Source organism: Pseudophryne corroboree, chromosome 1, assembly GCF_028390025.1.
Source record: "Pseudophryne corroboree isolate aPseCor3 chromosome 1, aPseCor3.hap2, whole genome shotgun sequence".
NCBI lineage: Eukaryota > Metazoa > Chordata > Amphibia > Anura > Myobatrachidae > Pseudophryne > Pseudophryne corroboree.
Window position 1 is genome coordinate 378326591 of NC_086444.1, and position 15958 is coordinate 378342548.

The 15958-nt window shown below is 46.1% G+C and overlaps 1 protein-coding gene across 6 annotated transcripts in view; it reads left to right on the forward strand.

Annotated features, from left to right (window-relative positions):
- CIT (citron rho-interacting serine/threonine kinase) overlaps positions 1 to 15958 on the forward strand; it is a 541532-nt gene that overhangs the window by 393065 nt on the left and 132509 nt on the right. For all 6 annotated transcript variants that reach the window (XM_063913147.1, XM_063913146.1, XM_063913148.1 and 3 more), the window contains 4 exons: positions 3024 to 3159; positions 4084 to 4188; positions 10535 to 10675; positions 10766 to 10873. In XM_063913147.1, coding sequence (XP_063769217.1) covers positions 3024 to 3159; positions 4084 to 4188; positions 10535 to 10675; positions 10766 to 10873 — 490 coding nt within the window. The remainder of the gene's footprint in view (positions 1 to 3023; positions 3160 to 4083; positions 4189 to 10534; positions 10676 to 10765; positions 10874 to 15958) is intronic.

The following is a 15958-nucleotide window of genomic DNA, read 5'->3' on the forward strand; positions in this document are numbered from 1 at the left end:
AATTTAAATCCTCGAGCCGGTCAGCCTGCTTTTGTTGAACGGCAGCCGAGGTTTGAACTAAATCCTGAATTGGATGCAGCATGATCCAGGGGGAATGTTGCATGTAAGGGATAGGCTACAGCCACACATAGCGGCCAAGCGGGTCCTGTTTAGCGGGACCCGCTTGGCCGAAAGGGGAATGCCTATGCAGGCGCCCACACATGTGCTGCAGTCCCGCCACCGCCGGATCCAAACGCAGCATGCTGTGGTTGAGCTGGATGGCAGGGCGACGGGATTTCAAGGCTGTGCCGCACTGTGTGCTATTAAAATCCCCCCTCCTGGCCAAGCGGGTCCCTTTCAGCGGGACCTGCTTGTTCGCTATGTGTGGCCCTAGCCTTAAATGGGTACCCCATACCTGGTAAGGTAGCTTGCGCCATTTGCTTAGCTTAATTGCGTTTGTGCTAAAAGATGCCAAAGGAAGTTCCTTTAATTGAACAGGTACCTGGCTTGAAGCAAATTTATTAAGAAGACCTTTATGGAAATCATAACAATTTGTACATAACCCATTTTGTACCAGGTCCTGGGAGGTTAACCCAGCTTTTCAGGACAAACATGTTACTAATATAGGTGCTTCTTCACCCTTGCCTTTCTTGGACATAGCAACAATTTATCACACACACACAGTGTATGACTGTGTATCAATGTGACAGTCCTCACTTTATAACATTTTTAAAGTGAAGTACAATCAGATCCCACCCTGCTTTGCACCGGCATTGAGGATCAGACTCAAGAGAAAAAGCAAAACTGACAGAAATAAAGTACAAAGTCAGCAGCCACACTAGCAATCAGTCACATAAATTGCATTAGTATACATTTGCAAAATGAGCACATTGTCAACTTCACAATACATTAAAGTAGGTAGGAAAACATATGCATTTACCTTATAACCGGAGCAATAGCGTCTTCAGACGCACAACAAATAATACAGCAGTAAATGTTCACAAACGCTCATTTGCATCAGGCACTTATTAAACTACTTATTACCGCTAGGCTAGGTAGGAACTCAGTGCTGTATCACCTGCCTCGGTAGAGCGGGATGCAGGGGGACTTAAACCCCACTTCCATATTCGACCATGCCGATAACAAACGGCTGAGAGGACACAGACGCACCATAGAACACAGCCGCACAGCAGCTCTAACTGACTGCAATATAAAAGCGTCTTAGACCTATTCAGAAAAATCAGTTCATGGTGGGAAACTGGTTATGAACTGGGGGGAGGGACGACTAGGGGAGCGTTTTACTCTCCACTGCTGACATCAACCCCAGGGATCGTGATGTCTATTATTCCCAGAACCTATGATCCCTGAGGCCTAACCCTGGGGCACCCACGGTGGCAGCCGCATCAGCGACTGTCCGGTAGTCTCCACACGAGACAGTAAAGCTGCGTCATGTGCGTCTTAAACCGCTAATCGGAAAAAGACGCCTTACCTTCTCCCCGTTATCTGGCTGCAGCCTAGGATCATCAGTATGGACTTGCTTGTACATCCAGCTGGTGCCTGCCGAAACAGCAGTGTTTACACGGAGGTACTGTAACTGTTGTCGCGACCTGACGGAGAGTTGTTGGAGTGACTCTTTAATATATGCGTCTAAAACGCACAGACAGTTCACTCAAAAAAAGAAAAGACTATTTAACATAATAAAGCTTGTGCCTTCAAAAAAATACAGCCACACCGTTTTCCAGTGGTCCGGCTCCTGCCGCACAAAACAAAAATATTAATTTCCTGAGGCGGGGACATAAGGGCTGGGCCATTGCATCCTGGGAGTCTGAAAAGACCGTTTGGTGCCCGTTCCGCTGTCGCTACCTAATGTCCCTTGTGGTGCCATATTAATAAAAGGTAATAATATAGATATAGTGTTGAAAATTAAAGATTAACTTTACATCTTATAAACACATTAATTTGATCACAGTATCTGTGAACCAGAACAGTGCACAGCCTTGTTTTTATTGAAACCTTTATTGTTTTTATTGAAGTTTTTATTTAATATTAATATCTACTTTTTCTACCACATTATTTCTTTATAGATGCTTTTTCCCCCCTTCAATTCTTCGCTTTAATCAGCCCTCTTATAGGGTATACAGTAGATCTGCAATTAAATACTGTTTGTAAAAAGTGAGCAATAAATAGCATTATGTGTGTATGATAATTTCTGATACCTCTGTTTTAAGTATATCTAATAAAAACAGATTTTAAAATAAATGTGAAGAAGACATTGAGTGCATCTATGATATACTGATTCATGTTCATTAGTTTTGTACATATATCTGAATTAGTAGGTAGCACATACAGTTTACATCAGTGTATAGATGATCTTTACATTTTTGTTAAATATGATCTGTAGAATTATGTACATACTTATTGCTCTTGGTGCGGGATACCCTCTCACTGTATGTACCTTATGTTGGAAATGAACCAGAAAAGAACCACTATCCCCCAGCTGGTTGAATGACTAAAGTAAATATATTACATTATATCATAAAGCTACTGGGGGACACTAGGCTCCCACACGTTTATGTTCTAGTTTCCCTAGTCATTCTAGCCAGCTTTATTTCAGTGGTGGTGTTTCTCTCTGTTTTTTTTTTTTTTTTTGTCTCATTCTGTCCTTTTGGATTATCGTGGAGTTCTCTGCATGATGGGAAATAGAAGATGGAGGAGCAAAATCAGCTTACAGAGTTTTGAAGTGCTAAAGTTTTAATAGTGACTCTTTGTCCGCATTATAGTGTCCACCAATGTATTGAGGGAACAGTGTGCCTTCCGTTACAGCACAACATTTAATATGACTGCATGTCACTATCTCAAGGAACTTGTAGCTTTGTATGTGCTTATCTAGAATTCTTATCTTTTCTGAAGGCTTTCCTTACATTGAAAGGTGAATGTTTTTATGCCTTAAGCAGCTTACATTAAACCTGTTTTGTTCTGGGGTTTTTTTTTATTAAATATATATATTTATATGATTTAATTTTCTGGCTTTAATTTAAATATAGAGTTCGTGCTGATCAACGCGGCACTGAATCTCGGCAAATGGTGGAACTGGCAGTTAAAGAACACAAAGCAGACATTTTAGCTCTTCAGCAAGCACTGAAGGATCAAAAACTCAAGACAGAAAGCCTGTCCGATAAGGTCAGTATAGCATTACAAAAGTTCACAAATTTTTACAGATGTTATTCAGAGTAGTACAGTAGTTACGCAGTATGTCTTGCAGAAATTTGCTCTGCACATGCTCTAAAGTGAATGAGATGCGGCTGGGCAGAGCCACACATTTTTGTATATATCACATCTTTCAACCAGCGAGGCGGGAAGGGACAAAGTTCAGTAAAGAAGGGTTTATTCAAATGCGATCTATGCATGCCAGCAAGTAAGCGCATATATATCTTTTAGGAGGCAATTGCACACTGATAATGATAACTTTCAGTAATTTAGGAGTGAATTCTGTAAATGCAATCTTGAGATGTGGAGACTGGGCCTTATTTGGATTTGTACGCACACCTGCTGGTTTATGTACTTCTTAGATGATGTATGGCTAGAAAAAGCAGAAATCTATTTTTTTACCAAATTGTGAACCTCACAGAAAGTTGATGTGTAGTGGAGTATTTCCCCTCTCCTCAGTCTCAAACATACTACGAAACGGGACGTAGTTATGTCAGGAGACTGCTGGTCACATTACCTCCCCTTACATCTCGCCCACCTGGACTATTCCCACTCGTGTCGGAAGGAACTTGTTATGCTCGCACCTCCGCAGCCGGGATGCCGGAGGAGGTATGGTGACCGGCGGTCACGCTATACACACCCCTAGGAAACACCCTGCCAGTTGCAATGGAAGGGAAAGGATGCCCTTTCATTACCTGCAGTGGCATCAATGTCCATGTGTTTGTCTGTGTCCAGCAGTATGTACATACTTGTTACCAAAGAGCCTGAAAGCCAGACAAAGTGTGAAACTGTCTGCAAGGCATCATTTGTACCATTAGAAAGAATGAGAGTAGTAAGACATTAATGGTGCAAGTGAGCACTTAATATGAACCCTCATCTATTTCTTACATCTCACAGCTAAATGATCTGGAGAAGAAACACGCAATGCTGGAAATGAATGCACGCAGCTTGCAGCAGAAACTAGAAACAGAGCGAGAACTGAAGCAGCGACTGCTAGAAGAGGTAAATGCGACCTCTCTTATTTGTGACATGTTTCTTTTTGCTGGTAGGCAGAGGTTTCATTAAATACATTCTGTTGAAATAAATCTGCTATATTTAAAGCAAAGGCATAATCATATATTTCAAATTTGTATTATTTATTGAGTTTTGAATTTTTACCAAAGACCTAACCAATCTGTGCCTTCCCAGATTGCTGTCTCTGCTTTTTTCTCTAACATCCTAGTGGATGCTGGGGACTCCGTAAGGACCATGGGGAATAGACGGGCTCCGCAGGAGACTGGGCACTCTAAGAAAGATTTAGTACTACTGGTGTGCACTGGCTTCTCCCTCTATGCCCCTCCTCCAGACCTCAGTTAGAATCTGTGCCCGGACAGAGCTGGGTGCATTTTAGTGAGCTCTCCTGAGCTTGCTAATAAGAAAGTATTTTAGTTAGGTTTTTTATTTTCAGAGAACTTCTGCTGGCAACAGACTCTCTGCTACGTGGGACTGAGGGGAGCGAAGCAAACCTACTAACTGCGGCTAGGTTGCGCTTCTTAGGCTACTGGACACCATTAGCTCCAGGGGGATCGAACACAGGACCTGACCTTGTTGTCCGTTCCCGGAGCCGCGCCGCCGTCCCCCTCGCAGAGCCAGAAGTCATAAGCCGGCGCCTTGAAGCAAGAAGACGTCAAAATCGGCGGCAGAAGACTCCTGTCTTCATATGAGGTAGCGCACAGCACTGCAGCTGTGCGCCATTGCGCCCACACTGACCCACACACTCCGGTCACTGTAGGGTGCAGGGCGCAGGGGGGGGGGCGCCCTGGGCAGCAATTGATTACCTCCTGGCAAAAAGCAGCATATATACAGTTGGACACTGTTATATGCATGAGCCCCCGCCATTCATTTTACACAAAATCGCGGGAGAAGCCCGCCGCTGAGGGGGGCGGGGCCTTCTTCCTCAGCACTCACCAGCGCCATTTTCTCTCCACAGCTCCGCTGAGAGGAAGCTCCCCAGGCTATCCCCTGCAGAAGCACGATAGAGAGGGTGAAAAAGAGAGGGGGGCACATAAATTTGGCGTAAAAACAATATATACAGCAGCTACTGGGTTAACACTAAGTTACTGTGTGATTCCTGGGTCATATAGCGCTGGGGTGTGTGCTGGCATACTCTCTCTCTCTGTCTCTCCAAAGGGCCTTGTGGGGGAACTGTCTTCAAATAGAGCATCCCCTGTGTGTGTGGTGTGTCGGTACGTGTGTGTCGACATGTCTGAGGTAAAAGGCTCCCCTAAGGAGGAGATAGAGCAAATATGTGTGTGAGAGGGTGTCTCCGTTGACAACGCCGACACCTGTTTGGATATGTGTAAGTGCTGAGGTGAATTTATTGCACAAAAGATTAGAGAGCAGACAGGAAATCTACCCATGTCTGTCCCTATGTCACAGAGACCTTCAGAGTCTCACAATGCTCACTATCCAAAATAATAAACACTGATATTGACACGGAGTTTGACTCCAGTGTCGACTACGATAATGCAAAGTTACAGCCAAAATGGCTGAAAGGTATTCAATATATGATTATTGTAATAAAAGATGATTTGCATATCACTGATTACTCATTTGTCCCTGACACAAGGGTACACATGTTAAGGGGAAGAAAGCTGAGGTAAATTTCCCTCCTCTCATGAGGAAAAAGAGCGGGAATCTCCAGACAAGAGACTGCAGCTTCCCACAAAGAATTCTCAGGCAGTATCCTTTCCCCACTAGGGCCAGGATGTGATGGGAATCTTCCCCTAGGGTGTCACGTTTGCACAGATGGTAGCACTAGCTATTCTCAGGGATCCTGCAGATAGCGTGCACATTCTAGTACACTACTCAGACCTGCGATTGTGTCGGCATGGGTTTATAGCGCTTTGGCAGCGTGGACAGGTACCTTATCAGCAGAGATTGAGACCCTAGTATGCATATAGATATATATATGTATATATATATATATATATATATATATATATATATATATATATATATATAAAAAAGATGCTGTCTTAAGAGATAGGTATATATATATATATATATATATATATATATATATATAAAACATGCCCAAAGAGACATGAGTATACTGGGTCCTAGAGTCAAAGCTATGTCGATTTCTGCTTGACGTATCCTGTAGAATGTAAAATGGACAGATGATGCCGACTTAAGAGGCATATGGAAGGCTGAGGATTGTTTGGAGAAGGGTTCTCGGACCTGGTCTCCACAGCTATAGCTGGTAATTCTGATATTTTGCCTCATATTCCTGCACAGCCTATGAAAGCACGACATTATCAAATGCAGCCTTTCGAATAAAGAAACAAGAAAGTCCGAGGTGCGTCCTTTCTTGCCAGAGGCGGGGGCAGAGGAAAGAAGCTGCACAACACAGCTAGTTCCCAGGAACAGAAGTCCTCCCCGGCCTCTACAAAGATCCACCGCATGTCGCTGGGGCTCCACAGGCGGAGCTAGGCCCGGTGGGGGCACGCCTTCGTAAGTTCAGCCACAAGTGGGTTCACTCCCTGTTAGATCCCTGGGCAATAGATATTGTGTCTCAGGGATACAAGCTGGACTTTGAGAAGATGCCCCCTCACCGACGGCCCTGCCGGCTTCCCCCCACGAGAGGGAAACAGTGTTAACTGCAATTCATAAATTGTATCTTCAACAGGTGGTGGTCGAGGTTCCACTCCGTCAACAAGGAGGGGGTTATTATTCGACCATGTTGTAGTCCCTAAACCAGACGGTTCGGTCGGACCCATATTGAATTTAAAATCCCTGAACATATACCTGAAAAGGTTCAAGTTCAAGATGGAATCGCTAAGAGCGGTTATTGCAAGCCTGGAAGGGGGAGATTTTATGGTGACTCGGGACATAAAGGATGCATACCTTCATGTCCCCATTTATCCACCTCATCAGGCGTACCTCAGAATTGCGGTACGGGATTGTCATTACCAATTTTAGACATTGCTGTTTGGTCTCTCCACGGCCTTGAGAATATTCACCAAGGTAATGGCGGAAATGGTGGTGCTCCTGCGGAAGCAAGGTGTCACTATTATCACGTACTTGGACGATCTCCTCATAAAAGCGAGATCAAGAGAGCAGTTGCTGAACAGCGTATCACTTTCTCAGGAAGTGTAACGGCAACATGGCTGGATTCTATATATTCCAAAGTCGCAGTTGGTTCTTACAGCTCATCTGCCTCTCCTAGGCATGATCCTAGACACAGACCAGAAAAGGGTTTATCTCCCGATAGAGAGAGCTCAGGAGCTCGTGACACTGGTCAGGAATCTATTAAAACCAAAACAGGTGTCAGTGCATCACTGCACTCGGGTCCTGGGAAGGAGGGTGGCATCATACGAGGCCATTCCCTTCGGCAGGTTCCATAAGAGGACCTTCCAATGGGACTTACTGGACAAGTGGTCCGGATCACATCTTCAGATGCATCGGTTAATCACCCTATCCCCCAGAGCCAGGGTGTCTCTCCTGTGGTGGCTGCAGAGTGCTCACCTTCTCGAAGGTCGCAGATTCGGCATTCAGGACTGGGTCCTGGTGACCACGGATGCAAGCCTCCGAGGGTGGGGGGCAGTCACACAGGGAAGAAATTTCCAAGGGCTGTGGTCAAGGCAGGAAACTTGCCTTCACATCAATATCCTGCAACTAAGGGCCATATACAACGCCCTAAGTCAAGCGGAGACCCTGCTTCGCGGCCAACCGGTTCTGATTCAGTCACACAATATCACCGCAGTGGCTCATGTAAACCGCCTAGGCGGCACAAGGAGCAGGGTGGCGATGGTAGAAGCCACCAGAATTCTTCGCTGGGCGGAGAATCACGTAAGCGCACTGTCAGCAGTGTTCATTCCGTGAGTGGACAACTGGGAAGCAGACTTTCTCAGCAGGCACGACCTCCACCCGGGAGAGTGGGGACTTCATCAAGAAGTCTTCGCGCAGCTTGTAGGTCGGTGGGAACTGCCACAGGTGGACATGATGGCATCCCGCCTCAACAAAAAGCTACAGAGGTATTGCGCCAGGTCAAGAGACTCTCAGGCGATAGCTGTAGACGCACTGGTGACACCGTGGATGTTCCAGTCGGTTTATGTGTTTCCTCCTTTTCCTCTCTTACACAAGGTGCTGAGAATCATAAGGAAAAGAGGAGTGAGAACAATACTCATTGTTCCGGATTGGCCAAGAAGGACTTGGTATCCAGAGCTGCAAGAAATGCTCACAGAGGACCTATGGCCTCTGCCTCTAGGGCAGGATCTGTTGCAGCAGGGACCTTGTATGTTCCAAGACTTACCGCAGCTGCGTTTGACGGCATGGCGGTTGGACGCCGGATCCTAGTAGAAAAGAGGGATTCTGGATGAGCTTATTCCTACGCTGATAAGGGCTAGGAAGGACATGACGGCTAAACATTATCACCGTATACGGCGAAAATATGTTGCTGGGTGTGAGGCCAGGAATGCCTCTACAGAGGAAGTCCAGCTGGGCCGTTTCCTTCACTTCCTACAGTCGGGAGTGACTTTGGGCCTAGAATTGGGGTCCATTAACGTCCAGATTTCGGCCCGATCCATTTTCTTCATACAAAAACTAGCTTCTCTACCTGAAGTTCAGACGTTTGTAAAGGGAGTGCTGCATATTCAGACCCTTTTTTGTGCCACCAGTGGCACCTTGGGATCTTAACGTGGTGTTGCGTTTCCTGAAATCTCACTGGTTTGAGCCGCTTAAGACCGTGGAGTTAAAATATCTCACGTGGAAAGTGGTCAAAAATTGGCGGCTTTGTCATGTAAAAGCCCCTATCTGGTTTTCCATATGGACAGGGAAGAATTACGGACTCGTCCGCAATTTCTGCCAAAAGTGGTGTCATCTTTTCATGTGAACCAACCTATTGTGGTGCCTGCGGCTACTCGTGACTTGGAGGATTCCAAGTTACTAGATTATGTCAGGGCTTTGAAGATTTATGTAGCCAGATCGGCTGGAGTCAGGAAACCTGACTCGCTGTTTATCCTGTATGCATCCAACAAGCTGGGTGCTCCTGCTTCAAAGCAAACTATTGCTCGCTGGATCTGTAACACGATTCAGCAGGCTCATTCTGCGGCTGGCTTGCCGCCTCCAAAATCCGTAAAAGCCCATTCCACAAGGAAGGTGGGCTCTTCTTGGGCGGCTGCCCGAGGGGTCTCGGCATTACAGCTTTGCCGAGCAGCTACTTGGTCGGGTTCAAACACTTTTGCAAAGTTCAACAAGTTTGATACCCTGGCTGAGGAGGACCTTGTGTTTGCTCATTCGGTGCTGCAGAGTCATCCGCACTCTTCCGCCCGTTTGGGAGCTTTGGTATAATCCCCATGGTCCTTACGGAGTCCCCAGCATCCACTAGGACGTTAGAGAAAATAAGATTTTACTCACCGGTAAATCTATTTCTCATAGTCCGTAGTGGATGCTGGGCGCCCGTCCTAAGTGCGGACTTCTTTTGCAATACTTGTATATAGTTATTGCTTACATAAGGGTTATGTTATGGTTGCATCAGGTTTGTCTGATGCTCTGTTGTTGTTCATACTGTTGATTGGGTATGTTATCACAAGTTATACGGTGTGATTGGTGTGGCTGGTATGAGTCTTACCCTGGATTCCAAAATCCTTACCTTGTAATGTCAGCTCTTCCGGGCACAGTTTCCTTAACTGAGGTCTGGAGGAGGGGCATAGAGGGAGGAGCCAGTGCACACCAGTAGTACTAAATCTTTCTTAGAGTGCCCAGTCTCCTGCGGAGCCCATCTATTCCCCATGGTCCTTACGGAGTCCCCAGCATCCACTACGGACTACGAGAAATAGATTTACCGGTGAGTAAAATCTTATTTTTTCTGTTATGCCAAAGGTTTTGGGTAGATATGGAGCAAAGTGACACATGCATATAACATTTTGATTTGGCAGTTACTCTCTTGCTAGTCATTAGAGCATCCTGCTTCTGTGCATATTTTTGTCAAACTGATATTGCCCTCTAATGTTCTTATTTAGAGTTAGGAATTAATCCAGCAAGATAGTGAACTTTTGCACCTTGGCAAAACCATGGGTCACTATAGGACACAAACTTAAATTCTTTGGATAGATATGGGAGGGGTGCACGTCCTAGCAAACTCTAAATTACTTAGTACTGTAAGTACTGAGCATTATTTGTCTGCTACATGCAAATGCATAACATATTTTCCCTAGATGCAGAACACAAATAGCCTTTGCACCCCTTGCATTGCAACATGGTTTGTCCCAGTAAAATTTGAACCATTTTGCTGGTTTTCCTCAGAACTCTAAATGAGATCCTGAGAGTTTTCAGTCTACTAAAAGTTCTATTTTGTGGCGAGCAGCAGGCTAAGCTACAGCAGCAAATGGACCTTCAGAAGAATCACATCTTCCGTTTGACTCAAGGACTCCAGGAAGCACTGGATCGTGCAGATTTGCTGAAAACCGAGAGGAGTGATTTGGAGTATCAGCTGGAAAACATGCAGGTATAGTAAATGCATCACTGCATAGTGTAAGAGAACTGTATCGTCCTGCTGGCACGCTGAAAGAACAGTGTCTTGTTTGTGTTGTTATAGGTTCTCTATTCCCATGAAAAAGTGAAGATGGAAGGGACTATTTCCCAGCAAACCAAACTCATTGATTTCTTACAAGCAAAAATGGATCAGCCATTGAAGAAGAAAAAGGTAAAGTCTCTAAACAAAGCGAATCGTGGGCCTAATTCAGATTTGTTTGCAGCAGCAAATGTGTTAGCTAATGGGCAAAACCATGTGCACTGCAGGGGGGGGGGGGCAGATATAGAATGTGCAGAGAGAGTTAGTTTTGGGTGGCGTATGTTCACAGAGTAATTGTGCATCTATGCCTAGGCTTCCAATTTTGATAGGTGTGGGATGGCAGCTGGTGACTGTTAATTAATTTTTGACTTTGCAAAATAAAACAATTTAAGCAATTTGGTATCTTTATTATATGTTTTATATGTGGGATTGACTGCAAGCATATTGCATTTAATAAGTTAATGTATTTCTCTTTCATCCACCTGGGGGACGCTGCGCCGTTACTTGTGGGTTAGAGGTGTGTGGTTGTGGAGTTTGGCACAGAACTATTAAAACTCTGACTCCTCCCCCCTCTAACCTCTCCCATCTCCTTCCTGCCTAGCCAGCACCTCAGTTTTAGTTTTGTGCCTGTGGAGTACAGACACAGATTATTATTTTTTTTTCTCTGAAGATTTTAGTTAGGTGTTTTATTTTTTTATTGTTGGAGTGCCTAGTCCCTGTATACAGGTGACAGATACTACTAGAGTGGGGTTAGATAAGAGTTCCCACTCTATTCTGCCACTGGAGGCCACCACACTTTGGTCATTGGGGCTTGATTCCTGCTTTATATGAGAAGAAGTCGGCAGTGAGGAGGTACAGGATAGACACAATCTGTCTCTGACAGTATTGGTCTATCCTTCATATATATATTTTCATATATTTCATATATATATTGCCCCCTTTTTTTCTTGTGTGTCCTCCCCTATTACATTCCCTCCCTCCCTTCCTCCCCTTCCCCCGGAGATGAGCCGGTGGTACACAGTAGCGAGGGCTTTACTGATCCCTGCTACTGGTGTACTGGTTAGTCCGGAGTCCGGGAGAGTGGTGAGTCACTCCCTGGGGGACCGCTTGGGGCCGCTGTATGTAGCGGCGCGCAAGAGCCGGGGACTTCCGGCTACAGCGCGCCTTCTCTGGGCTGACTCGGCGCGTACGTCAGTTAAAGAAGGGACGGATTCCCGCCCTGCACTACCGCATACGCACTCCAGCCCAGCGTCTACAGAGCTCCGGGGCGGAAATCTTCTCCAGAGGCAGTACGGGGGACGCTGTGTAGCACACGGCTCAGACACTTATTGGGCTTACTACTACTCAAAGTGGGGGTAACCTAACAGCAAGTATAATTTGGGAGCATAGTGTTCTTCTATACTTTTAGTGAGGGTTATCAGTTTAATTTGCACAGTATAACTCACTATATTCTTTCAATATAAATTGCACAGTATAATTCACAGTACTGTTTACTACTCTACTGGGTTTATAGTTCGTTTGTAGTACATTGTTATTTAAAAAAAAAAAAAGTTTCATTAGGACCAGTAAGCCAGACAAATCTACAAAGGGAAAGACATCCTCGGTGGTTTATTTTTCATGCTCACAATGTGGGTCAAAGCTAGCTAAGGGTAGCGCGGACGCGGGTACCCTATGTACTGCATGCTCTGGTGCATCGGTGGCGGACCAGCAGGGAGGTTCCGCGGATCAGTCTATGCCTCATTGGGCCAGGAACATGGTAGATGCCATTTCAGAATTACGTCAGTCCAGATCGGAGGCTGATTCCGGTCAGAATACGGGGGAACCTCTCTGGGCTCAGAATATGGGCAGGTGTCTTGCTGATTTAACTCCATCTCTAAACAAATTTGTAAACTCTGCCGGCAGTTCTGCTACAAAACGGCCACAGCCGTTGCCCGCTATAACTTTCCCGGGGGAGGAGTTGGAGACATCCCCATTGGAGGATGGGGAAGTAGACCCAGAGTGGGACGAAGTTTCGGCCTGGGAAGATGAGGAATTTTCTACTAGCTCAGGTGTTAGATTGCTGATAGAAGCCATCCGTCAGACTCTTAATATTCAGGATGCGGAAGTGGCAGAGACTTCCTCTGGTTTTTTCAAACGACAGAAAAGACAGGTTACTGCCTTCTCTTCTTACTCTCATTTTGCGGATATTTTAAAGGAACCCTGGCTTAAGCCGGATTCTCGTTTCCAGGCCCCTAAGAAATTGAAATTTCTCTATCCTTTTACAGAGGAGGATACAAAATTTTGGGAAACGGCCCCAAAGGTAGACACCCCTATTTCACATTTAGCAAAAGCTATGGTTATTGCGACGTTGAAGGATCCCACAGATAGGAAGATTGAAGCAATACTTAAATCTATGTTTTCCTTATCAGGTGTTTCTCTTCGCCCAATTCTAGCTGGCGCTTGGGTCCTCAAGGCCATGGATGATTGGCTAGCACAGGTCGTATCTGGAATGCAGTCTGACGATCCATCGGAAGCCATTCAGTTAGCAGAACAGATTTCGGAGGCTCTTACTTATGTGGGTGAGGCCTTGTTAGATTCGGCTGCGCTACAATCCCTTATTTCTGCCTTGACCGTGACAGCAAGACGGTCTCTTTGGGTTTGGAATGCCGATTCTGACTCAAAACAGACCTTGACGGCGGTGCCCTTTGAAGGTGAGTTTCTCTTTGGGTCAGAATTAAAGAAGATTATTTCCGATACTACAGGGGGAAAGAGCCCTTTTCTTTCTCCTTAGAAACCGAAGACTACAAGGTTTCGGTCCTTTCGTACACAGGGCAGAGGTATTTCCCATTCCTTTCGTGCTTTCTCCAGGTACGAAGAGGGGCATTCAGAGGTAGAGGAACACAGGCAACTCGTAGACCAGCCAGTAAACCTGCCGACAAACCTACTGCATGACGGTTCACGATCGCCGGAGGGATCAATGACGGTTGGAGCTTGGTTACTACAGTTCAAAGTGGTATGGCTTCTGTCGAACCCAGATTGCTGGGTGACGGGGGTCATATCCAGGGGATATAAGTTAGATCTCGAGGAACCAGTCCCATATCGTCTGTTCGTCACTCCTCTTCCGAGCGATCCCTCCAGACGTCGAGCTCTTCTTCATGCAACAGCCACTCTTTTACAGAATGGTGTAATTCTTCCAGTTCCCGCTCAACAGAGAGATCGGGGATTTTACTCGGGTCTTTTTCTCGTGGACAAACCGGACGGTTCGTTCTGACCCATTCTGAATCTAAAAGCCCTCAACCCGTATCTCTCAACCCAAAAATGTAAGATGGAATCCATTCGCTCAATAATTGCAGCCATGGAGCCGGGGGAATATTTGGCTTCAATGGACATAAAAGACACCTACCTACATGTTCCTATTTGGATAGGTCATCAATCTCTTCTGAGATTTGCAATCGGTCCGTGGCATTTTCAGTTTCAGGCTCTTCCCTTTGGTCTATCCACGGCTCCTCGAGTATTTACAAAAGTCATAGGTCATGTCGTCGCGGTTCTCCGTTGTCGGGGGGTCAACATCACTCCATACTTGGACGATCTGTTGGTCAAGGCCCCGTCAGAGGCAATTCTCAATCAGAACCTGTGTATAACGATAGAGACTCTGCAGTCATTCGGATGGATAATAAACTTTCCAAAGTCGTCTTTACTCCCTTCCCAGAAAATGTTTTTTCTGGGACTTCTATTCGACACCAACAGCCAGAAGGTGTTTCTTCCTACGGACAAGATTCAGGATCTGCAGTCCAGAATCCGGACCCTGTTGCACTTACCGGTAGTGTCTGTCGTCAGATGCATGCAGGTGTTAGGCAAGATGGTGTCTTCCTTCGAGGCAGTCCCATACGCCAGATTTTATGCCCGACCTCTTCAGGCTCAGATTCTCGGCTGTTGGACTCGGATGGATCCACGTCTCGAATTGCAGTTGATCCGATTGTCGGTAAAGACTCGTCAGTCGCTTCACTGGTGGCTTCAAAGTCACAATTTGACAAAAGGAGCGCCGTTCACGGTTTGGTCTTGGATGATGGTCACCACGGACGCAAGCCTCAGCGGTTGGGGAGCAGTGTTCCAGACTCATCACTTCCAGGGGCGCTGGAACAGTCACGAGTCGAAATTACAGATCAACATTCTGGAATTGAGGGCAATACGGTTTGCACTCCTTCAGATTCAGACCATGGTACAGGGTCATCCAGTTCGTGTGCAGTCCGACAATGCCACAGCAGTGGCTTACATCAACAAACAGGGAGGAACTCGCAGCTGGTCCACCATGAGAGAAGTCGCTCAGATTCTCCCATGGGCGGAACGGTGGGTTCCAGTAATATCCGCAATTCACATTCCAGGAGTCGAGAACTGGGAAGCGGATTTTTTGAGTCTTCACACGATTCATCCGGGAGAATGGGAACTTCACCAGGAGGTGTTTCTCTCTCTAGCGGCCCGCTGGGGAATGCCCGACGTAGACCTAATGGCGTCTCGTCTCAACAAGAAGCTTCCTCACTACGGCTCGCGAACTCAGGATCCTCAAGCGTTTCTGATTGATGCTCTAACAGCCCCGTGGCAGTTTCAACTGGGTTACGTGTTTCCGCTGATTCCACGTCTACTTCAATGCATTCGGCAAGAAGGTCTCGCAATAATTCTGGTGGCTCCAGATTGGCCGCGCCGACAGTGGTACACTCTTCTGCGCAGCATGATCGTCGGAGACCCCTTTCATCTCCCCCTGCGACCAGATCTTCTTCTTCAAGGACCTTGTCGCCGCCCAGATTTAAGTCGGCTGGCTTTGACGGCTTGGTTCTTGAATCCAACATTTTAAAAGCAAAAGGTCTTTCTCGTTCTGTTGTGCAGACGATGATTCGGGCTAGGAAACCGGTGACTTCTGGCATTTACCATAGGGTATGGCGTATTTACATTGCTTGGTGCGAAAAGCGGGGCTTGACTCCGCATTTGTTTAGACTTCCTCGCCTGCTATCTTTCCTTCAAGAGGGCCTCGAGAAGGATCTGAGGCTTTCTTCACTGAAGGTTCAGGTTTCGGCCTTGTCGGTTCTTTTTCAAAAGAAACTAGCAATCATTCCAGAGGTTCAGACATTCCTTCAGGGAGTACTTCGGATTCAACCACCTTTTGTTCCTCCGGTTCCTCCCTGGGATTTAAACTTGGTCCTTACGGCCCTTCAAAAATCTCCATTTGAGCCTTTGGAATCTGTA